Raw genomic sequence first — 26,074 nt, forward strand, 5'->3', positions numbered from 1 at the left:
CACTGTCCGTGTGAATTAGTATCAGAATCACAACTTAAGTGCCAGGAGGATGGCATCATCACACTTTGATGACAGCATCGCTTCTTTTTCTCTGTGTCTCGCTATGGAGGAAAGGAGGCTAAAGGTTAAAGGATGTAGCTTATTAAATAATTCAAGCTATTAACCTGCAACCTGCACACCGCGGTGGCCTATTAAGTTTACACTGCCATGATTCATGTTTGGTGTTTACTGATGCTAAAGCATTTTGCCTGTTTGCTTTACTTTTATTGCCGTACAGTAATGTAGAGAGGAAGGAGGGTGAAAAAGGGTGACAGGACTTAACGCAAGGGGACAATAAGAGCAGCAGACTCACTTGCATAAAGAAGATTGAAGCCTTCCCTCCCTCTTTCCATCTCTCGGTATAGGCCCCAGTGCACATCTGCGTCACTTACAGGGGAGGAGGAGGAGGCGCTGAGGCAGAGAGAAAATCATACTGTGAGGACCTTGACAGATTCCCCGGGCGGGCTTTTCTTTTGCTGCCCTGGGTTTTTCCTGGGATATTTATTTTTCTCTTTTACAAACTGACTATATAAAACCTCCCCCCCTTTTTCATCTCAGAAAGCGTTCGACTTTCCTTTGGACACCTGGTTAGCTATCAGGGCATTCTCCCAGAGGACAGGGATAGGGGAGCAGGTGCACAGAGCCGGCTTTCTTTTCGGGGGGGGCGTGCACCACTTCTCGACTTGAGGTTCTTTTTCTCTCTGCGCTCATCAAGCACCGAACTCTGTGCAGCGAAGACAGAAGATCTGAATAGCATCCACGCTACAGCTCTGCAAGGAGTGTGTATCAGTGAGGTGGATCCAGCTGCCACCACCTCTGGAGCTGGGGAGAGCTCAGACTTCCCTCCCTCCCTCCCTCTTGCATTTTCAGCCTGTCTTCCGTCCAGGTGGTCACCACGGGAGTCTCTGCAAGCTCCTCCTGGATTATAACCCCCTGGTGTCCCGGGACTTCCTCTGTGCTAGACCGCAGGTTTCCCAAAGCTCAGGTCCTGGGCAAACGACCCAGACCCAGACTGAGCCGCTAGGCTCTGCAGCGCGTTGAAGGTGCTGGTGTGTTCTCCCGGCAAGGCGCGCAGCCCGCTTGCCTACCTTTGGCCCTCCTGCCTCCTGCTCTTTCTCCAAACGCCACTGGCCTCCCCAGAAAGCTCACCAGGCTACTGGTGTGTGAGCTGCAGTGGCTTGGCTCTCTCTCGGTGCATAAAGCATGTCCGGCTCTGGGCGAAAAGACTTCGATGTGAAGCACATCCTGCGACTCCGCTGGAAACTCTTCAGCCATCCTTCTCCAGCCTCTGGTGGTAGCCCAGCGGGGGGCAGCTGCCTGCAACCGGACAGTGGAGGCAGCTTTGAGCACTGGGGACCTAGCCAGAGTCGGTTGCTCAAAAGCCAAGAAAAGGGCAGTGTGAGCGCTTTCTGGAAGAAACCTTCCTCCTCCTCTTCATCATCGTCCTCTTCGTCCTCTTCATCCTCTCCCTTCAATTCGCTGAATGGCACCTTGCTACCAGTTGCCACCAGGCTGCAGCAAGGGGCTCCCGGGCAGGGCACCCAGCAGCCCACCAGGACTCTTTTCTACGTGGAGTCCCTAGAGGAGGAGGTGGTGACAGGCATGGACTTTCCTGGACCACAGGACAAAGGATTGGCCCTGAAAGAGCTCCAAGCGGAGCCTGCCAGCTCCATCCAGGCAACAGGTGAAAGATGTGGACACAGGTACAGTAAGTTCCCATCGCTCAGGTGTCAGAATAGTTCCTGGTTGCCAGTCATCCTGCCCACCTCCTGTTTTCTTAGTTAACTAAGGTTAGAAAGCTACAGGATGAAAACTTGAGCTAGATGCCAGTCTGGATTTTATTACCCAAGTTGAAACCTCATTAAAACTTTTTGCTCATTAATTTCTGTTAGGTCATACATATGCTCTTTTAACAACATTTTGGAGTTAAAACCACCAAGTGAATATGCATGGGTGAACCTTCAAGTTGCATGGTTCTCAGATTTCATAGACTATAGTGTCTTTCCAACACCCTTTGACATTAAAGAATATTGTTCCCTTATCTGTTCCGGATGAAATCAGTTTTAAACACCATCAAAATACAATTCATTTATTTGGCTCATGACTGATTTATCATGATTGTCTCAAATCCCAGTGGCTTGACACTGTGTTTGAGGAATAACAATGTGGAAAAAAGAACATCAATACTGACATAGCTCTGCCGGCCCTCCCAACTGGTGTGACCCTACCCTAACTACAATCGTTGCTCTTGTACTACTGCCTTTGCCTGTCTCTATTCAAGTCTTAGAATTCAACTCCACAGATGACATTTATCTATAGATGACATTTCTTGTGATTTCTTCTGGCTCAGCATTAGAACTGTGCATTCAGAATACTCAGGCAACGTTTTTTCCAGTTTATTTCAAGCATGACACTTTGCATGGAGTTCTGTTAGCACTGAAGAAAATCCTTGGAAGACAACTCTTGAGCTTTGCAATTTTTAGGGTATCGAGTCATCATTATTCTAAATACATCATTTTTTGGTTAAGCATATGATGAGGATATGAAAGGATTTGCATTTAGATTCATATGATATCAGAATATATTATAGAGCAAAAAATACAGTAGAAATTCTAGAAAATACAATGAATTGGCTAAATATTTTTGAATAACCTCTTAAAATCAAATTAGAAGCAGAAGGGTGTTTTAACTTGAAATTTTGTTGTGTCATCTTTTCATGAAATATATTGTTTGGAAAATATATAAAATCAAATCATAAATATAATTGTTCATTAGCTTGACAATCAGAATATTATACCATTATCTTTAAAATTATTTGAATAATATAATGCAGCACTTGAATTTTAAAAACATTAAACATATTCTAATGATATATTAAGATGATTCACACAATACAAGATCATGGTTTATTAAGGAAAAAACCTGGCAGTTTGAAGTACAGCAGAAGTTTCCACATATGAGGTCTAAACCTAAGTTCTTCTGTTATCCAATAAAGTAAAATAGTTGATTAAAACCATAATAATCAGATGCCACAGATATCTGTGAGAAATCATCTAGTCAGTACATACTTAGAATTCATATCATCGATTTTTCCTGGATTTTTGAGTAAACTCAAAACTTTCTGATATATATTCACCAGTCATTTCTTTTAGAGTTATAACTTTATCTTGAAATTTCTTTTCAGTTTTATTTATTCTTTAGTAATATCACACACAAATACGAATTTTTACAATGTCTCCATATATATGTATTTTTGTTTCTACTATAACTTCTCCACAGGAAATCAAATTCATTTAAAAATACTTGATACTCAAACAGCTCAGAAAATTATATATATATATATATATATATACATATATAGTGCACACACACAAAAATACAATTTTAAAATAAACCTGAATTAGCTGATATTTCAGAATGGCAATCTTTTATATTCAAAAAGTACCTTGCCTGATGATATTTTAGTTAGTGAGGTAGTGTGGGTATCAGCATTATACACAGATTTTATTAAAGTAGGAATTGGCAAATACTAAAGAAGAACTGAGATAATAGACTATAATTAATTTGGAAATAAAAATGCAATAACCAAAAATACAGCCAGGAATGATCTGTCAAGCTTACTTTTGAAAATATCCAATTTCTTTTTATGACAGTAAGTTGCAAATGGTAAGACTTCTGAAAATAAAAAAATGCAAGTATCTTCCCACATCTTCTTTCCTGTTGGAGTCAAAGTATCATGAAAATTTAATATTGAATCTGTTGAAACTAAACTCTAATTCTCTTAAAAATTTCTCACCAAATTCTTAAGGAACATAGATAATTGTGACATTCCTTTTAGTCACTACTGAGAGCACAATTTTATGTTTTCATGCTTTTACAGGACATTGGCTCTGTGTTAATGACTGATTGAGAGTGAAACAGTAAATGTAGCAATTAGTCATTCTCAGTACACGATATTTTAATATCTGATAAGAGTAAGGCTCATTGCCCAGGAGATATTGGGCTTCCAAAGTAAAATACTCAAGGAAAGCTTTATTTTAATTTAGAACATTTTTGTAACTAATCTGTAATGTAGATTTAACATCTAGAAAAACTTTATGGTACTCATAGTGAAGAATAACTATACAAACTAAGAACATATTGGTGTCACTTGTTTATATTAGTAAGATATAAAAACTTTGATATGAACTCAATATTTCTCAAATTTCCATCAACTGTCTAGTGTAAAATTTTTCTCAACCATAAAGGAAAACTGAAACTCTTCTCTATTAGTTTTTTTAACTCTTTATTTATTCATTTATTTATTTATTTTCTCCTTAGTTGGTCTGGCACCAGATGGGAACATTGTTTTATATGAGAGTGAATTCTCAGTTGATTCAACCTGCTTTAACACTTATAAGAAAGATACTCATAACTTTCAACTGCTCAAAGCCTCAAATTTTCATTGATTTGAAACAGAGATACCATGCATAGAAAGACTTTAACTTACTATCAGAATATTGCCATCTCACCCCACACTGCTACTACATTGAGTATCTACTACCTCATACCACTGCAAAGAAATCCAAGTCCTCTGTTCTCTCGATAACATCCTTTAAAAAACTTTTACCCAATAAGTTGATGATCTATATTCTCATTCACTAATTTGCACATATGTTCAAACTTAGTTAAAATATACAATTCCACATGCATTGTATTTACAAAATTTTATATAAAAGGACAAAAACTAAAATATTCTCAGATTCATGTTTGTATCATTCACCTCTAAGAATTCTACTGAATCAAAATTACCAATTAAAAGACTTACAGATCATGATCTATATCATAAAATGCTCACTGATCAAAGTATTTATTAAAAGGAGCACAACACAATTTTTACTTCAAAGAGGAAAAGAGATGTTTTATTCTTGGGTCAAATATGAGTGATTGTGTTCTGGGAGCACAAATGTATTTGCCCCAAAATCCATGTTCCTACATATAAGCAGTTTCATGGAATTTTTATAGTAGCTGGAAAAAAGAAAGCAATGCCTCAAAGTACATAATTCATTTTTGGAAACATTCAGTAAAGAGTAACAGCAAATGGAGAAATCTCAGTTAAAGGCATCAGATGTTATCTGATGACTCTTCGCCTTAGTTTGGTGAAAACCAGGGCTTAGTTAAGTTAATAAATTCCAAAATCTTTCATCTGTTAATCACAGGATATTTGGTCAGATGAGGAGTGAGAAAAGAATGGCTATTTAGAGGGCTCTAGATAGCTCAGAATAAATGTAATTAGGATCTGGACCTGCAGCAGTTAAAGGTATTCCTAGCATTGCAGCTTTCATTTGCCTTCAGCTTTTGCAGATGCAGCTTACTACAGGAATTGTGATTCAGAGTATCTACCATAGGTATCCAGACATGAATGATTTGCCATCCATCTGCTTTATGGACATTACTCCTGACCTTTGCCCCTGACCTCTGCCTATCACATTCAGTATCCAGTGTAAGGGATCAGTGCACTGGCAACACAAATATGTTTCCTCTTATCTGGTGTTTGTGCATCTTCAGCCAACCTTTCCCAGTCTAGTGTTCCTTCATTGATGAGGTGTTTTAAATGAAACACCTCCACTTCTCTCAAAGATGCCCTTCATCTCCCAACAAATACTTCTCCTGTTTTGTGTTTTAGAGTAAATATAAGGTACCTTCTCATCGAAGGTACTCATTTTATCATGTGTCTTGATTTAAAGTTTCCAAATAAATAAAATGTGTCTATTTGACACTTCACTTAGTTTCTGCTTTAGAGCAGGTCCATAAACAATGTAGAATTATGATTATTTTTATGATCATAAGAGCATGATTATTGAAAGAACAGTTGCTGACATTTGGTGTTGTATAAATTTTAAATGGTAACACCCTATAATCTTGGTGCTTTTTTGTCTCTTTGGTAGTAGTAAACACATAATTATTTGCTGACACATGCTTTGTTAAGTGTATTTTACTTTTTCATTGACTAATAGTATGTAAGTATAACCTAAAGTAGAAAAAATATTGATTTTAGATGGTAAAGGTTTCATATAAAATATGCTTCTGAAGTTGATATATCTTAAAAACATTTTTAATTTAGTCTTTCTGAGTTTCATGTATATATATTTTGATCACATCAATCCCTGATTTCCCTCCTGTGATTTCCTCTTTTGGATCTTTGCAAACACTGACCATCTCGATTTCTTGGGTTCTTTTTTTTTGTTATATCATCCTATTGTTTCAAATTAGTGATATCCAAATATGCACATAGCTGTTAGGTCATTTAATGGAGTATGAATAGCACAACAGTGTCCATAACCCCAAAGAAAAATGACTACCACACACCCTGCTGCCCGTATAGGTTAATATAATCTCATCTAGAGATGGGGCATCCTGAGACATCCCTTATTTTTTGGAGTTTTGACATGTTCTGTGGAGTAGATTCCAGGTCAATTCAGAAAGATGTTACTTTCTCTATAACACTTATATCACTATTGTATCAGTAGACATATCTTGTCTGAAAGATCAGAATTGTAGCATGCATGGTCCATTGTGAACTGGATAAAGGCATTGATGTCTCTTCTCCCTTTAGCCTACATGGTACTTTTTGACACTATGAGAGCTAGCAAACAGATAGAGTAGTTTCTGTTTCCTCCACCAAGAAGAGTTGTTCTTGGACAATTAAAAATTGATTTCTCTATATCCTGCAGCTAAAGCATGTGGTGACATCAGAAACAGAATCACAATCAAGAAGAAAGGCAATATCTGATTTTCATTTTAATTGCTCTGGGCAATCCATTACTATCTTAGTTACTTTTTTATTGTTGTTACAGAACAAGATGACCAACTTCTAAAAGAATACATTTAATTTGGCGTACAGTTTCAGAGGATTAGTGTCATGATGGAGGAATAAAGGCATGCGAGAAGGAAATGTTATGGAGAATGTACTAGAGATGTCCACTCAGACACAGTTTATAGATAATTGAAAGTATTTCCTGCTAGAACTATACTCAGATGTTTGGACCTACATGTAGCACTCAGTATCAAAGGCAACAGACTTTGAAGACAGAAACCATATTTTGGTTTCTCAATGTGCAGTTAACAGTGGGAGAGTGGTTCTTTGCTCAAGCAAGTAATTTGACAGAAGTAAAGATAAGCAGTTAGCTGGAAGGTGTTGGGTTGAAGCAGCCAGTTTAACAGAAGCTAAAATAAGTCAGCTGGGAATTTTGACCTTTGGTTCTTAAAATAGAGTTTTGGTAATTTTCTATGGGATTCTCCATCAAAGAGATCAAATTCTAGTTAAACAGGAAATAGTTTCAGCAAGAGTACAAGATGAAGGAACATCTATACTGTCTCACCCAGTCATATGCTCCACTAGCACTAGAGACATAAGTCAAAATTGACTTATACTGCTCTAGGGGGCACAAGTTGGTCCTAAGAACTAGCTGCTTCGCTGAGTTTACTCTCTGTTTGATGAATTTGGCAATATAGTTGAGGATGCAGGGTTACATCACTAGCCTGATCTGACAAGAGTCAACAGTTCACCTAATGCTGACAGTAAGATGGTCAGCCGCAGGCAATTGGGAGTGTGACTTTTCAGTGAGTCAGAGGATCCTCGTTTCCACAAATGGTTACTACAAGCAAGACATCATATAGGTACCTCATTTTTGGCAAGACAATTCACTATGGTCATGACATGCATAAATCTGTAATTACTAAGGTATTTTTCTACTCAATCTTCTCCACAACTTAATTTACTGACTTGTATTCCTTCCCTAAATGTGTATTGTTCTATGCCTGGAAGGGACATCATAAAATATAGGTCTATCAAAAAGACAGAGATTGCCATTCCAGTTTTTATTCTGAATTTCCATGTCCATTTTGGCAGGGTGATGGGAAATGTGTATCCTGAGTTAGTAATCTCTGTTCAGTCTTATCTTTAAGGGGTCTGAGGTCCATCATCATCAGTGACTTTCCCTGCCCCAGGAGATGGCACCAAATATTTTGAAAAGCATTTTGGATGGTGAAGATGACTGGATAGGGTCCCATCAAAACAGGCCCTGGATCTGGCCAGGGTTCATCTATGCCAAAGATAAGTTTCCTGGGTACAACCAAGTGGGTTCAGAGGTGGGAAAAGACAGAATTCCCTTCAAAATCTGGTAAGTGGCCTGGGGAGCCACTTTCTGTGAAGTCTGCGAGGACTTGAGAAGGGAGGAGTCATTAAGTATTTTCACGTGGGGAATATTTCAAAATCTGGTGTGGGGAGGTGCTCTGTGAAATATAATTTCAAAGGGAGTATACCCTTCTTGTTAATAAGTATATTTGAGCCAGGTGTGGGTAGTACACTCCTTTGGTCCCAGCACTTGGGAGGCAGAGGTAGGCAGATCTCTGTGAGTCCAAGGCCACCCTGGTCTACAGAGCAAGTTACAGGACAGGCTCTGAAGCAATACAAAGAAATCCTATCTCAACAAAAGAGTATATTTGGCTCTAATTAGGGCATATTAGAGGAGGTTGACTTCCCTCTTTATGACAGTTTATGGAACTAATTGGTGATAGTCTCCATAAGAGTTCCATTCATTCTTTCTAACCAACCAGAGCTCTGTGGCCTACATAACAATGCAATTTCTAATTAATACTTAACATCTCCATCAGATTTTGAGATATTTTTCTATGAAGACCACCAGTCAATATCAGACCCTAAAGTTAGGGCAGTCCAAACCTAGGAATTATTTCCTCAAGAAGTTTTACATTAGTGTACCAGTCTCTGTGGTGTTTTCTTAGAAGTGGACATCTTAAGCACTATCAAACGTTTAAAGCCCATATTGGTACAGATTGCATTAAATTCCAGCTCCCAACGATTTCCAGGTCCATATCCTCAAACCCGTACCCTTTCTGGAACCCTCCTTCCCCCTTTGGAAATTACATGAGCACAAATATCAAATATAAAAGTGTTGGCCTTGATTAGGCTTCTCACAATTTGAATATAATAGCTGGGTCTGAGTTCAGCAGTTTCTGTGGCTCCTGGATGTGGATTGGTGGAGACTCATAACCTCTCATCTTTCCAGATTCTTGATGTCCATCTTTCCTGTTCATCCCTTTTGTCTGGTCCTTTGCTCACCCAGTCAGTCTCACTCCTGGGTGCATTCTGAGCTGTAAACGTAAGCTCGGCTCCCAAGACTTGAAGACTTGAAGTAGCCCCATTTGTTCTTGGGCAATTTTCTTTTCTTTTCTTTTTTTTTGCTTTTTTTTTTTTTTTTTTTGCTTTTTCGAGACAGGGTTTCTCTATATTGCTTTGGAAGTTGTCCTGGAACTCGCTCTGTAGAACAGGCTGGCCTCGAACTCACAGAGATCTGACTGCCTCTGCCTCCCAAGTGCTGGGATTAAAGGCATGTGCCACCAATGCCTGGCTTCTTGGGCACTTTTTAAGCAGTCAAGTTAGGCCCTCTGCTGACTTTGGCTTCTGACTTTTGGTATCCTTTGCAGGGGATGATTGCCACCATCTTGGGTAATTACATAGCTTTAATAAGGATACAATTTCTTCTCTATTTTTTATTTCTTTTCCTGCTGGGGTAAGTGATTCTCTTTCCCTGTATAGTACCCTAGGGCCATGGACCATGCATGGTGAAAGCATAGCAATTATTGGTGTATATGGTGATAGCCTTGTCTTTCTCCCAACACAGTACTTTTATCAAAACTAAAAGCTCACCTCATTGAGCTAAAGTTCCCTTACTTAAAGACTGTGTTCAGATAATCTTATCTTAGGACACCTTTGATGCCCCTGCATACCTTATCCCATCTTGGAAGAAACTGCCCTCCTATGTGAACAGTTTGTTGCCTGTGTCCCTGACTAGAAGTCAGTCAGATCAAGTCAGAGAGCATCAGGTCATTAACCCCAAAGCAGTCAGTCCTGTGGGGTACCCATAGGATATTTGTGTGGCAGGAGACTGGCAGGGTTGAGAGCTGATGTCTTATGGAACTGGATGCAGTGTTGTTTCAGAAGCTGGGCTTGGTATTGGATCATTAGGGCATTAGGTAGCCATGGCTCAGGTGCCCCCACTAAAGACAACTTCAGCAAAGCATGAGGATGCCAGGTGCAGTTCATGAATTAAAGTTAATTTATGAAATCACTTGACCCATTGGATGGTGTCCGCTATGGACTTTATATATTCCAGCTACCCCGGCTCTTGTACAGATATGCCATCAGTTCTTTCCAGGGCCCAAGAGCTTGTATGAGACTGCATCAGTAATACTGCTGGCCTCATCCACATGCAAGTGGAATGGCACAGTAATATCTTGGGAGGACAAGGGCTGGGGCACACCTCAGGGTCTTTTTCAAGGCTTTGAAGTCTCTCTGCTCAGTCTCAGGCTATTCCAAAGGCTTCAAACCCATAGTAAACCTTGCCTATCTAAGCATATCCTATTTCCTGTAGCCATCAGTATCCAGCTACCACCACAAACTCTTATACTTCCTTTTTTGTTTTTGATGTTTGAGTAGAATTTGTAGGATTGGTAGAATATCATTGTGGGAAATGTTAGTTTTCCTTCTGCTAGGTTGTAGGCAAGGTATATTACCTGAGGGATGCATAGCTGAGACAATGTACCCCAAGGCTTTCAGGGCTTTAAAATGCCTTCTGTTGCATGTCCACAATCCTCCTCAGTTATTGGAACTATGACGAGGCCATGTACCCACTAAAGCAGGTTTCTGTATGGTTGTTTGTCAAAATTTTTAGAGATCTGCACTCAGATCTCATAAATGATCCTAGTGTCCCCCTGAAGGCCTTCTTCTGGTCTGCTGCCACTATTTCCTCTCTTGTCTGTTTTCCCAAGCCAATCAATCAATCATGGCATGAGAGAGATTCCCTGTCTTTCATCTGCTGTTTTGAACTTTCTGAGCAATTTCCCAATGTTGAGACCCATTCATTCCATCGGACCCCTCTAATATCTCAAAATGTCTACTCGTACCTGGAGCTGACTACATGACAACAACAATGCTACAGCTTCTCCATTTTTGGAAGGCATCTAGGACTATGGGTGGTGAATACCTGATGTGTCCCCTGGCAATGACACCAAGTTGGCTGGTGTGTACCGAAAACAATTGATCAACATTTGATTTGAGTCTGAAACTTGTCTGAAAAGGGAGGCTTTTGAGTCTTCCAGGTTCATAAGTCACAGGTAGAAGAACACATAAGCCATGAGCGGGGTAAGAGTTGAACTTCTACTCCTCCTACCCTCCTGCCCTATGTTGTGACTACAGAAATTACTCCCTCTTTCCTTGGAACCCAGGAAAGAAAAAGCGGATGTGTGGTTAAGGAAAGCATTTCTTCTCCCTGTGTGTACTCAGGACCTTGGGAAAATGACTGCAAGTAAAGTGACTTTACAATCTGGAGGCTAACATTCCTGAGCACAAGCAGGCAGAGCGGGGAGGGGATCTTGGCGGGGGGGGGGGTCAATCTCCTGTATGGGACACAAGGAACAGATAGAGCATTCAGGGTTTCTCTGGGGGCATCTGGTGCCACCAATAAGAGGGTAAAAGTTTCAAGTCAGAGTGTGTGGGTTCTCATACCAGAAAAGCCGTTGAGTATTATAGGGAAACTGGTGGCTATTGTCATAGCTAGGGTCCTGCTAGAGACCCCATAGGAATAGCAACAGCTGCAGGCAGCATGCAGCTACGGGTGCTAACAAAAGAGGTTAGAGAAGCAGGCATGGGCAGGCTGGATTGGACTGGGAGATTTGGGGGCAGTTGGGACTGTGGTCCCTGACAGTTTACTCCCTTGTCCATTTTGTTTCTGTTCTCCAGCCACCAGAACTGAGAGAAACACCCAAAGAGACACCAAAGGAGACACAGTCATACTAGTAACGAAAAAAAAAATAGGTTGGCCACCACACATTTTTGTACCTCAACAGATCAGGTGATCCTGGTGATATCTTGCAAGAAATTTACAGGATTTACTGTTGCATCTGAACTCCCCTTTGTATCTTTCACAGATGGTGGTGTTCAGCCTAGATGACCTCTTTTGGGTGGTGGTATCAGGGTTCCTAGGCTTGATTAGTTAGAGAGGATTTACTTGGGGCAGTGGAATATTTCTAGGGGCTCATCTCCTCAGTGTTTTCTCCAGCTAGTGGTTTCTTATCTGTTAATAAGGGTGCAGAAAATCCTCAGTGCTTGGGTTCAGTTTCTGGGGATCTTGCTGGGGCCTTCAAAATGTTACAGGGAATACTTTATAACATAATTGTAGCATGGGGTTTCTACTCATTTTCTCTATGCTCTGTTTTATTGGCGAGGCTCTTCAATTAAACTTTTATATGAATTTTCATTTCTAAAATAACCAGCTGTTTTCATAAACCTAGTCTCACAATCAAATATTATTTCTACTGAAATTGTCTTCCTTATGCCATTCCTATCTTTTGTTATTGTTGCTGATCTTTATCAGCATATTAGTGTCTTCTTAGACTTGGCTGAAAGTAGTTATTGTTATTGATTTTATTCCTTGTTCATAAGATTTCCCAGATATTTTGCATTGTAAGGCATGACTTTGGGATTAGTAATTTGTGGAGTAGGTATGTTGTCTTTGACTTCTGTTTTGGTTTATTCTGTTCTGTTCTGAGACTTATACAGTTGCACTTTACTGAGTTTTTTTTTTCTTTTTTAAAATGTAAGTCACTTTCCTTGTTTGGAGGAGACATTTACAATGCTCAAGAAAGAAAGAAATTATACTAAGGTTGAGGTATTATTTTGCGGGATCTTTATTTAGAGATGAAGGGTTTATTTCTTGTCTTCAATTTTAAACTCAGCTACATTCTTCAATAACAGTCTCTATCCAGAGGTAAACACATCCCTGGCTGGTTCATGTCCCCAAGACTGTCTATTTTTGCTTTATGTACATGGCATAGCTTATTCTAGGTTAGTACTATACTTATTTCTGCTTCCATAGTTTCTCCTGTTTCGTATGACAATCCACATACCATATAGACAAACATATGTATTCTAATCTCTTTGCCCTGTTACAAGCATCTCTTGAATTGTTGAACTCTCTGCTCCTGTATGACTTAACCCCCTGTCAGCTCCAACCTCTTCCTCATGTCCACATTTTCAGTTGAAATTTGTGTAATATATTTTATTGTTTTAAAACAATCTTTCTATTTTACATACCAATCCCAGTTGTTCCTCCCTCCCCTCCTCCTTCCACCTTCCTCTCTCCTCACCCCCATCCATTCCTCCTCAGCGAGGGTGAGGCCTCCCATGGAAAGACAATAAAGTCTGTCATAACACATTGAAACAGAACAAAGGACCATTCCCTGTATCTAGACTTAACAAGGTATCCCTCCACGGGGAATGGGCTCTAAGAAATTCCCAGGAACCCATATGATCAACTTAACCCTGCCTCATGAGTGCTGGGATTGAAGACCTGCACAACCACAGCCTGGCTAAACTTTACTTTTTTGGTCAAGATATCTATTAGAACACTGAGATATACTGTTTAAACAAAATGAAGTTTCCAAACAAGGAATAGTTCATTCTATTTAAAGTCCTGGGATGAAAAGCAACATATTACACTCATGTTATTATGTGAACTAAAACATTTTTATTTTCTATTTGTAGAAACAAATGATATGGAAATTATAGATCTACTAATAATACATCTATTTTCATTTAATATAATATTTTGAAATTGTTCAAATGTACAAACAGAAAAAGTTCATCAGAACAAAGAGTAGCTATGGTGATCACTTCTTTTCTATATAGGAGAAACACAAAATGAAGTTTATCCCAACAAATTTCATGGTCCTTATAGATCTAACAATATATTGACTTAGGTATTAAAGAAAAAAGCAAAACTGATTATGTTCTATGATTATGTCACCCTCAAGAATCAATTTCTTGTACAATTCCCACAAACACATCTTTTAGACCCTATACCCCATTACAGAAGTATAATTTGCCCAGAAAACAATCAGAAGTTCTGAAATTATCATGAAGAATGAAATTGTTTAATAATAGTTCTCATCATAATTATGTTTCTATTGTTGCAAAGAGACACAATGAACACAGCAACTCATAAAGCAAAACATTTAATTGGGAGGGATTTACAGTTTCAGAGCCTGGATCAAGAGTTTACAGAGATCAATTTAATATGGTGCCTTTTGATTTTTCTTGTGATATATTAGTAAAGAATGTGACTACTATTTTCCCCTTGTTCCAGAGTACTATCTTATGCTAAAGTGAATTATTTTGGCAGGATAGCCAGGACTGTTTCACAGAAAAATCCTGTCCTGAAACACATGTGCGCGTGCGTGTGCGTGCGCGCACACACACACACACACACACACACACACACACACACACACACACCGAATGAGAAAGAGAGACAGAGAGAGAGTTTTGAGTTTTGAATTATAGCCCATTATAGACTCCATAGTTTAGTTACTACTGTTGACTCTTATGAAGATTTATAATGAGAAGGAGCGAGGTGAGCAACTAAAAACACATAATGTACAAATTGAGGAGAAAATGGGCCCCAGGAAGTGAAATGTAATTAAATCCCATGTTCAAGGAAATAAACAGATTTATATAAAACCTGATACTACATGAGATAAATGGAGTAGTGACCTCATGGGAAGACTTCATCTAGCTAAGCTTCCAACTTGCGAAAAGAAAATTTTAAAAAGTAAAAAAGATTTAGAGAAAAGTTTAGTGGCAGGTATGGTTTTCCACACTTAATCCCCATACACACAAGGTAAAGGTTGCTGGGTCTTTGATATTGAGTCCAGCCTAATCTGCAGAATGAGTCGCGAGACATCCAAGGTTAGGCAGCAAAGGCAACCACTGAAAACGGAAATCTGGTGAAGATATAACTGAATGACGGGGGTAGGTCCCTGTTCCAGCTAGCAGCAGAACTTGTCAGGTTTGACAACATTGCTCTGACTTTAGTGTCAAGAACTAGAAGAAATGGACTATGGAACTCCCTCTGTGACTAAGGATCATTGATGAGGCCAGACAAGTGTCAAATGCGTGCCTGCATGCAGGCCTAAACAGGCCACTGATTGCAACTGTGAAGGTGAAACCAGGGTTGCCTTGGATACCCTTAAATGTCAGAGATGCCAGAGCTTTGGGATACCTGTCAAGGAGAGCTTCTAACAGAGAGTCAAATGATCACAGGAGAGACAAGTGTCTTGCAGTCAACAAAGCTGATAGGGTGTGAAGATCTGAAGAGCATTTTGACATCATACAAGGAGACACAGAATTCAGAGTTTTCCCCACACAGTTTTCAATCTTGGTTTGCTCCAGTGTTTCCTCACAATACTCCCTTTCATCCATTATATAATGGTAATGTATATCCTGTGCCATTAGATGTTGGAAGTGTTATCTCTGGTTTCTTTTTTAATTTTATAGGGGATTGAAGTTAAGTGATTACATGGATCTCAGAAGATACTTTGAATGTCAGACTGTTTAAACATTGTTGAGACTGTGACAGACTATGGGGACTTTTGAAGTTGGATTAAATGTATTTTATATTATATTTATTATATTTGGCTACAAGCCTAAATATGTTTGCAGAGGAACTGGGGCAGACCCATGTAGTAGGCCCTCTGCTTTCTGCTTTAGTGCCCATGAGCTCCTATCTGCCTGTCTTTGTTGATTATATGCCTTCATTCTCTTGGTGTCCTCCATACTCTCTGGATACAACATTGTAGACTGAAGCCTCAGTCCTGCCTGGTCCTGTAGTCCTTTAGACCCAACCAAATACTCAGAGGTTTATATTAATTATGAACAGTTTGGCTGATGGCTCTGGCTTCTTACTAACTCTCTCTTAATTATTAAATCATTTCTACTGAGCTATGCATCTCTACATGGGCTTGGCTTACCAGAGAATTCCCAGGCATTCTATCTTCACAGCAGCTACATAGCATGTTCCTGGGGTCTCACTCTCCACATTCTTTTTCCCAGAGTTCTCCTAGTCTAGTAACCCCACCTATACTTCCTGCCTGGCTACATCCTGTTATCCATTGGCAAAATGGCTTTATTCATTAACCAATAAGGGAAATGTATATGTACAGCATACAGAAGGACATCCACCATCACCATATTCCTTCTGTCTCCTCTTCAACATATTTCTCTGAGCACTGATGGGAGAGATTTAATGGCAACTTCCAATTTTGACTTTCTTTTTCCATGTACTATTTCACTGTGAGTCATGCTTCCTATTCCCATCTGTGCCTGGGGAAGCCTCTCTGATGATCACCAGATAAGGCACAGATCTATGAGCCTATGAAAACCTTTAAAATCATACTGTACTTGCTGGGGTGCCACTAGTAGAGAGTGTTTTTGGAGTTAGTGGGGAGCCAAAAATACACAGAGATAGCCAAGAGTGTATGGATATTAAGAGAAACGGGGAAAAAGTAGGCACCATGGGTTCATCCAAGTGACAAATGGAAAGGAGATAGGCTTGGGGTGGTGAATGGGCAATGCAGTGCTTGCCTGCCTAGCAACTGGTCTAGCAGGAGATAGAAAGCAATGGAAATGGCATGGGGAGCAATGCATGAGGAAGGCAGCAAGGAAGAATAAGGTAGATGTTGGTTTGACACCAAGAGGCCAGGTTCCAATAAGACAGAAATGAAATGGGACGCATGGCAAAAGAGGGCAAGAAGACGAGACCAAAGATTACCCTTAAGAAACTAGAATGGAAAAGGGGAAGGGGGAATAAGTAGTTAATCGCTGTCCCAGCCAAGTGTTATAAATATAGCATCTGGTAGACTGCAGTTCTATGGTTGGCAGGGAGTCACAAAGAAATGGAGATGGACTGGCAATGATCTATATTTGAATTCAATAAATAATGAATTATTTTCTGTTTTTTGCTTAGTATATATGGAATTTACTAGTGTTATTGGTAAAATTTAAAGTATGAAAAATTATAACATTTTAATTAATTAATTATTTAATTATTGATTTTATGCACATGCAATTGAATATCCATTTCTGTAGACATAAAGATGTTGTTAAATGGACAGTGCTACCATCTAGTGCTTAGTTTCATAAATTACAGCTGTATTGTCCTTTAAGTCACTTGGGTAATTGTGAGTAATACACATATATTCTAAAAGGAAACTACTATTGTTGATAAACGCATCCAGGAAAGTAGCAGGATACAAAATTAAATGACACAAATCAGTACTTCACTTATATACAACTGATACATGGCTGAGAGAGATATACATAAAACAACTCATTTCACAGAAACCTAAAATAATAATCAAGGAAATGAATGATGTATGATAAAAACCTTATAACACTGAAAAAAGATATTGAAACTAAGGATTCAATGCAATCTTGTCACAGTTCTTCCCAGATTTTTAAAGGAAAATGTTCATTGGTGTATGGAAACAAACACAGACACACACACACACACACTCAAAACATAAAACAAATAAAAATGCCAAGACACTAAAATAAGTTTGAATAATAAAAGATCTACAGAATGTATTGTTATCCCTGATTTCAAGTTGTATTACTTAGATAGAGTAATATAAGGTAGCATGATATTTCCCCAAAACACACATGTTGAGCAATGGAATTGAATTAAAGACCTGATACAAATCCACAAACATAGTGGACACACAATTTTTCATTAAGGACCCAGAAATACACACTATGAAAAGGATAGCATTTTCATCAAATGGTATAGGTCAAAGTGGATCCACACTTATCACCTTGCCCAAAGCTAAATTCCAAAAAGATCAAATACTCCCAAATAATACCAGATATACCCAACCTGATAGAAGAGAAAGTGAAGCAGCCTTGAACTCATCGGCATAGAAGGCTTTCTGAACAGAACACCATTAGCTTAGGCACTAAGGTCAACAATCAATGGAGCATCATGAAATTTAAACAATTCTGTAAGACAAAGGACATTTTCATTTGGACAAAGTGGCAGCTTACAGAATGGGAAAATATTTTGTCAACTACACACCCAAGAGTAGGATAATATCCAAAATACACAAAGAGCTCAAAGTGTTAGATATCAAGGAAACAAATTCTGCAATTAAAAATAACATGAAGATCTAAGCAGATATTATTCAAAGAAGTAAATTAAAATGACTGAGAAAAAATTTTTTAAACACGGTCAGTACCATTGGACACCAAGGGAATGCAAATCAAAATTACTTAGAAATTTTATCTTATTCCATTCAAATGACTAATATCAACCCAGCAAGTTACTGTTCATTCTGGCAAAAATGTAGAGTAAGGGGATTGTTAATCCTTTACTGGTGTGACTGCAAACTTGTACAACCACTATGGATTCACTGTTGTAATTATTCATGAAGATGACAATTGATATATCTCAAGAAATAACATCTTGTCTACATAGCCAAAGGATCATTCATCCTACCACAGATATACTTGCTCAATCATGTTCATTTTTCTTTATTCATAATAGCCAGAAATAGAAAGCAATCCAGGATATCCCTCAACAGAAGAATTGATAAAGAAATTGTGACATATTTACACAATGAAGTATTATTCAGCCATAAAATGAATGAAGTAAGGAAATTCACAGGCAAAGGTGATGGAATTAGAAGAAAACCATGCTGAATAATACAGCCCACAACCAGAAAGACAGATATGGTATACATTCACTTTTATACATATATTTGCTATTTTCAATGATCAACAAGTACAATCCTTAGAACCACAGAAGCTATGGAAAGAGACAGGCCTAGACAAGGGTGTATATGTCTATCAATGTTCAGAAAGGAAAGTAGAATAAAAACCTAATAGAGCAGAATTTCCTAACATATATACAAATTTGAAGGGTATTTAAATAAAATCTCTGAATAATGAAGTAGATAGAAACTGAATTGGTCGTCTCTTAAAAAAAAAGAAAATAGAAAAGAAACATTAAAAAAAACTACCCAGCCACAGACCCTTTGATCTACAATAGTGTTCTTCTTCTAGATATGAAAGGACAATGGGGACACAAATCTTATGGGAATAACCAACCAATGTCTGATTTGACATAAGGTCCACTTTGCAAGATGGAACCCAAACCCAACACTGCGTGGGTAACCAAGAACTGATGCTAGATGTTCCAGGGACCTAGGGTAAAGTCAAATGTTTGTAAAAAAAATGTAGCAAAAAAATGACTCCTAATAACTTTCTGCTATACGTAAAAATCAATACCTTGCTCAGCCATCATCAGAAAATCTTCCTGATGCAGATGTTACAAATGCAGACACTAACAATGAAGTATTATGTAGAGAGTAAGAGATCTTGCAACACTCAGCCCTAAATGGGATGTCTCTGTCAAATACATCCCCTCAGGGTCAGGGAACACATAGAAGATGATGTAGAAAAAGAGTGAAAGACAGAGAGGGTGGAGGACACCAAGAAAGCAAAGTTCTCTATATCAACATAATGGAAGCTGATTTGAACTCACAGAGCATGAGGCAGCATGCACAGGATCTGTACCAGTTCTCTGTGTATACAATATTGCGTCCAGTTGAGTGATTTTTGTAGAATTCCTGAGTATGAGGATGAGTGCATCTCTGATTCTTGTGCCTTCTTTTGGGCTATTTTTCTCATTTCTTTTCTATTTTCCCCAATTCTGCTGGTTTTGTTTTGTCTTTTATCTTACATTTTATTATTATCCCTTAAATGACTGTTGGTTGCCTAAAGAAAGATGGAAAAGTGGTGGATCTGGATGGGAGAGACTTGCACAAGATCAAACTAGTCAACATTCCAGCACTCATAGGACCAGAGGCTGGTAAGATGCCACCTTAACTAAGGACCTATTGACAGTTGATTGCTATTAGGGAAAAGAGACGTACTGTTTTCATGGGCGCCTCCTCTTGTTCCTAGCCCATCTCATGCTGAGTGACCACATGAAATCACATAGCTATAACTGGAATTAAAAATAAAGAAAAAAGAGGGACTGCAATATGAAGCTGACTTGGTTAGTGAGTGTAGGAGAAGTTAGAAATGAAATGCGTTGTGTATGATGAGAATACATTTTATATAAATGAAATTATAAGTATAAAATTCTCAAATAAAAATAATGGTAATAAATGATACATAATGGCATGAAGATATCCTAAAATCGAACAAAGACCCTATACATACTTTTCTAATGTTTATATTGAATTCTCATTACAATGAGTTTTTAAAAATATTTACTTCTGGATAATAATTTGAAAGTACATCCCTAGAAATCTTAATTATTATAAAGTTTGAGTGTATTGCACTGTTTACCAACTTACAACTATTTTTATATAATGGGACTATTATAATGAACTTTATCTTTATCTTGTAATTTTCATATTCAAAATTTACTAAAAATAAGTTTGTCTACCTACAAAGTGCCATAAGGTTAAACTTCTTAATATCCTTCATTAGTTTAACAATAATGTGTCCAGAGGATAACACCCATATTTCCTATGAATATTATTTTAAAAAGAATAGTCATATAAAAATCATGTGGACCAATTTATTAAATTAAGATAATTAAAGGAAACAATATCCCCTGGTATTTCTAAATTATTCTGTCCCTATGACTACAGGAAAGCATGATAGTGACTGTCAGTCTTTCCTGTATTATAGCATGTTTAATGAGGTAATCCTGGGAGACTATCCACGATCAAGAGAAAGCTCTAAGATGCAGTAGTAGCACCGGGTGTGGTGATTACTCTAGGGCCTGCAGCCAGAATTTATGGTACTTCAAGCCTTTAAATGAAAAGAAGTTTTCATAGTAGGAAAAATTTTCTGTTTTTATATCATGTGTAATGTTATAAAATCAAGAGAAAACCCTACCCTTGAAGTACATAAATGACAATATTCACCAAGATCTCCCATAATGTTACTTAAACAATAAAAACAAGAAGCTATAAATTAAATGTATATTATCCCAAATTTAAAGCAATTCTCTAAAATTTTATTGCATTACTATTGCTAATTTTTTGAGATGGAATCTCTATATTAGAGAAGGCTGGTTTCCCACCTCAGCTTCTAGAATGCTGAGATCAAATATGTTGCCATCACACCAGGTTTTATTTATTTATTTTAATTATATGTGTGTATAAATAAGTCATGTGTTGACATTGGATGCTTTTTCATTAGTTCTTTGCCTCAGTTTTGATGCAACATCTCTTACTTAATATGCATCTAATTGACTGGGAAAGACTCACTGGCCGGCATTACCCATGGAGTTAACGTCTTCTTGCATGAGAAATGAGCATGTTAGCCATGTCTCCAGCTCATTTCTCTGTGTTTCCTAACTATGATTTTGAATTAAAATAACACACAGAACTTGAGGTTTCATATTATACATGTGATTTAGAAAAAAAATCTCTTTTTGAAGTGTCTTCTACCAAAGCTAGCAATTACAACTATCTCCTCCACCATTATTGTTTCTCAGAGAGCCATGAAAATAATAGGGTTCACTACAAAATTTTAATGCATATTTTGTTCTTAATTTTTCTCTTCCCCCACTCATCTTGTTATTTCTTATTGGCTTTCTCCTTATTTCAGGTTACATATATTCCATTGCCTTTGTTTACTCTTACCTATCACAGCTCATACATCCTTGTCTTCCGAAATGATTGTCTTTATTATTACATTACCTAAACAAACACTTTCTCTCTCCATCTTTGTCTCTTTCTGTCTGTCTGCCTCACTCTCCCTCTCTTTCCCTCACCCCTCTCCCTCGTTCTTTCACTCTCTCTCTCTTTCACAATCTCCCTAGCACAAATAAACAAATTAAAATTTAGATTACTATTTGATAGTGACTGTTGAGGTAAAATTTTATGTTAGAAATATTCATAAAATTTAAACTTAGTGATTATTTTTCACATATGAAAATATGTGGTATTAGATGTGAGGCGCCTTGTTTTATGCAGCACAGAGAGCAGAGTCACACCTGCTTTGAAACTATGTCGTGGTCATTTATTAATGCTGAATGAGCATGGCACTGTTTTCTTAATTCTCTTGATGTTGCTAATATAATTTGCTAAAAACATTTCTCCATGTTTAGTAAGAAATGGCAAACCAATGTGAAAATTATCCCCTTTTAGACTCATATGGAAAAATTATAAAATATATTTTTAAGATTGTTTCTGACAGCAACAAGAAAAAATGAGACAGCAAGTGGCAGCACTGATATTTTGAAAGAGAGGTATGACTTGGTCTTACATATAAAGTATTATTAAATTTTGATATTTCCCTAATAGAGATAGTTCCAAGAGTAGGCATTTTGCCCAGTTTCATTGCCTCAAGGTTAGCAAAGTTTGAACTTGATTTATCCTCTTTCATTTCCCTCCCAAACCTCTTAATATGATGATAACAGAAATGTTGCCCTCCACTTAGGTTTTGTAATGGACTGCACAGTTATGCTTTCAGTTCTTGATGATCCTGATTTTGAGTGGAGAAATTTTAGCTCTCTCATATATTTTTCCATGTCATCAGCTTTCCTTTGAAGACTCTTTCCAATCATTGTCAAACTTCTGTTCCTGAGTTGCTGTAGTAAGTAGAGCCACAAAGTTGTGGCATAAAGTGTCCCAGATTTCACCTGCAAATGACATGATTGATGTGGTCAAGGACATTGTCTGGTGTGTTGTTCTGTACTTGGCGCAGTCATTAATGTTTTAATCACTCTTAGAGCTGCATCAATTAACACAGTCAGCGAGTTGCAGCAGTAGCTGTGAAGGGATGTCCTGATGGAAGCATAAAGACAGAGTATTTTTAGTAACAGGGTGGACTGAGTAATGGAGATGGATAGCCACTGAGATTTACTCAAGTGGCCTCTTTCCTACATTGTTTGTCATTAATCCCCATGACTAGGTACTATTTGGTAAGATGATAGAGGAATGTTTCTTCCCTTTGAAGAGATATGAAGAGAAAAACAGAGATATAAGGAAATGACAAGCTTGATATATTTGTGATTCAAAATACTATAGATGTGTGGTGGGGAATCAAATTGTTTGCTAGCCTCTTTCCAACAGCTAAGATAGCAGCATTCAGCAGCCTTGTAAAATGCATAGTTCTGTAAATTTCTCCTCATAGATAAAAGTACTTCCACTTGCTTTATTTGGAGGACTGTAGGGAACTATACTGTAACTTAATTCCATGTTCTCCTAATCAAAGCTGTTGCAAATTATAGTGACCAGAAAAAGCTATTTCCTATTTCTGCAAACATGAATCAACAACATTTTATAAATGTCTCACAACTTTAAAAAAAGTACCATAAATTAAATTACAGCAGTCAACCACAATTGCTTTAACATAGTCTTATATAAAAGATTGGAAGAATGCATTAAATTTATTTTTGAGTAACTTTAGAGACCTTTATGCATACTCTTTGACTACCTCTATATTTCTGATAATAACATTCATTTCCACATAATGGTCCTCTTTCAAGAATCCAATTATCTCACGTTAAAAGAATTGCTAGCAATTTAAATCAGAAGTGGTTCTCATAATTCATGAAATTAAACATAATCTCAAGTATGTTATAGAGAAGTATATTATTCTATAGTCAAATATGCATATTATTCTAAAGGATTATCATTATATTTTTTTCTTAATTATTCAAAGACCACTTCACAGTATAGTTTCCTGCTGTAATCAGAGTATGCCTTTTAAAGTATATTGTTAATATTTGAGAATTTTTCACATGTATTCACTGTATTTTGGCCATATTCACCTCCCACACTCCTCTACACAACTGCTTCCAAATGTAATCCCCAGTTAACAACCCCATCTAATTTCTTGTCCTCTCTTTTTAATAACCCACCAAGTTCAATTAATGTTTCCCATATGATGCGCATGGATGAGAATCATCCTCTAGAAGATGATCAATGTATGAAAGTCCACATCTTTAAATAAAACGGATTCTCCTTTCCCAAGAAGCCATCAGCTGTTAATAATCTTCGGTTAGGGGTGTAGTCTCTTGAATATCTCTCCAGTCCATGCTAGAATGTTACTGGCTTGGTGTCTTAGGGATCAGATGAAGCCCTGAATGAATGAAATCTCTAGTGAAATTGTATTTTTGACATGGGCTTAAGGCTTCAGAAACAGGAGATATAGGCAAAGGTTTTGTCCCTACAGTCCAGGTTCAAGGAAAAATGGCAGCTCTTCAGCAGGCGTTCTAATGGTTGTATACATGAAGGATTCATCAGTGTGTGCAGATTCCTTCCTAGGAATGCTTACAGCCTGAAACTGCTCACCTACAGAAATCTCCTATGGACCCTAGCTAACCCTTTGCTGTCTGCTGGGCTTGACAAAAGTGCTGAAGTTTTAGGTTGCAAAGGTAGCTGATACTGCCTGACCCCAGGTTTATTGGTGTGTGAATGTTGCAGTGTTCCTGCATCAAGGTGCACAGGATGTGTCAGTTGTCAGCGACATTTTTTCTGCTCAGATATTGGGTCTGGTGAGATTGACCATCCAGAGGGGTATGGCTACATTAGCCCCTACCACTGCCATGTGAATACATGAGTTAGGATGAAGTTCTAATCATAGAAGAAATGTAGAAGGAGACTATGAAACATTTGACAATTTTCTCTTTGTGAGTTACTTTTACTGAGTATGCTGATCACAAATACTTGCTCTATTTTCTTACCAAAGACCTGGTAAATTTTAAAATTTAGACCAAGGAGTAACCTGTGTAATCTTTGTCCATCACATTTCACTAATGCTTCTTTTGTGTGGTACATTAAATCTCTGAAGGATGCTTTAATAGGCTGAATTTAGGACCATCCAAAGCCTCACAGATTTCACCTGCTCTTTCATTGATTAAATTCCACTTCAAATTCATTGAACACTGATAATGCAGATTATTGATAATTCCAGGGCTAACACCATGTTTGAATCTGCTGTTCATGTTATGTTAGCTCTCTCCCTCTTCTTCTTTCTCATTTTCTCACTCTATTCTTTCACTCTGCATCTAGTTCTTTTGTAGTTTAGACACTCAAGAGAGTTTTCTCAGATGTGTGTATATACACAGATACACATTGGTACATAGGCACTAATTCATAGTTGTGGATATATACACAAAAATTATTAGTAATGACACCTATGGTCATATGTGAATATAATGTTTTGATTTTAAAATGAAAATTAACGTATTTATATTGCAAGTGGTTGAAATAGTATATTCTTTGATTAAACTGGGTTGTTTTTTCTATGTTTGTTAAGGATGATATTGGAAATTTTATTATGATTATATTTAATCTGTGATAGAGTTTAATTTTTGCAATTTTTACCATATTAATTCTTCCAATCTATTAAATGGGATATATTTCACCTTCTAATGTATGCCTCAAACTTTTTCTTTTCTTTCTTTTTTTTTTTTGGTTTTTCGAAGCAGGGTTTCTGTATTGTTTTGGAGGCTATCCAGAAACTAGCTCTTGTAGACCAGGCTGGTCTTGAACTCACAGAGATCCACCTGCCTCTTCCTCCCAAGTGCTAGGATTAAAGTGCATGACTGCCACCCGGCTCAAACTTTTTCTTATGTCTCTGAAAATTATTATTTTAGAGGTCTTTCTTTGGTAAGGGTTCTCAGGTATTTAAAGGTACTTAATATATCATTATTACTATTACTATTATTATTGGGTGTGAGTGTGTGTGTGTGTGTGTGTGTGCGTGCGTATGAGTAATTGGTACATTAGAAGTCTTCTGCTTCTGATGTTTTGGTTATTGTTTTCTGTCTTTTTGTGGAAATTTATCATTTCTAATTGTATTTTGGTGGAGATTTTATGACCTATTAGGTAAACATTCACCTCTCCACTGATTCTTTTCCTATACACATAACTTTAACTGTCTTCTCCTGTCTTATTTTTCTATCTAATGCTTCCCACACTACATTTAAGAATTGTATAGAGAGTCCTCATGCTTGTTTTGTTCCTTATCACAGTTGAAACCCCATGATCTTTTCTACATTTAGCATGATTTTGGCTATAAGTTTCTCACATAAAGCCTTATGTTGAGAGAAGTTCTCTCCATTCCTAGCTTCTTCATAACATTAATAATTAACGGATGTTTGCTTTT

The 26,074-nt window shown here is 37.6% G+C and overlaps 1 protein-coding gene across 1 annotated transcript in view; it reads left to right on the forward strand.

Moving 5' to 3' along the window:
* The first annotated feature begins 460 nt into the window (after nt 1-460).
* Nucleotides 461-26,074, forward strand: part of Klhl1 (kelch like family member 1) — a 328,230-nt gene continuing 302,616 nt past the window's right edge. Inside the window, exon 1 of the mRNA XM_005083637.4 lies at nt 461-1,742. Coding sequence (XP_005083694.1) covers nt 1,243-1,742 — 500 coding nt within the window. The 5' untranslated portion in view covers nt 461-1,242. The remainder of the gene's footprint in view (nt 1,743-26,074) is intronic.

Source organism: Mesocricetus auratus, unplaced genomic scaffold (genome assembly GCF_017639785.1).
Source record: "Mesocricetus auratus isolate SY011 unplaced genomic scaffold, BCM_Maur_2.0 Super-Scaffold_2245, whole genome shotgun sequence".
Classification (NCBI taxonomy): domain Eukaryota; kingdom Metazoa; phylum Chordata; class Mammalia; order Rodentia; family Cricetidae; genus Mesocricetus; species Mesocricetus auratus.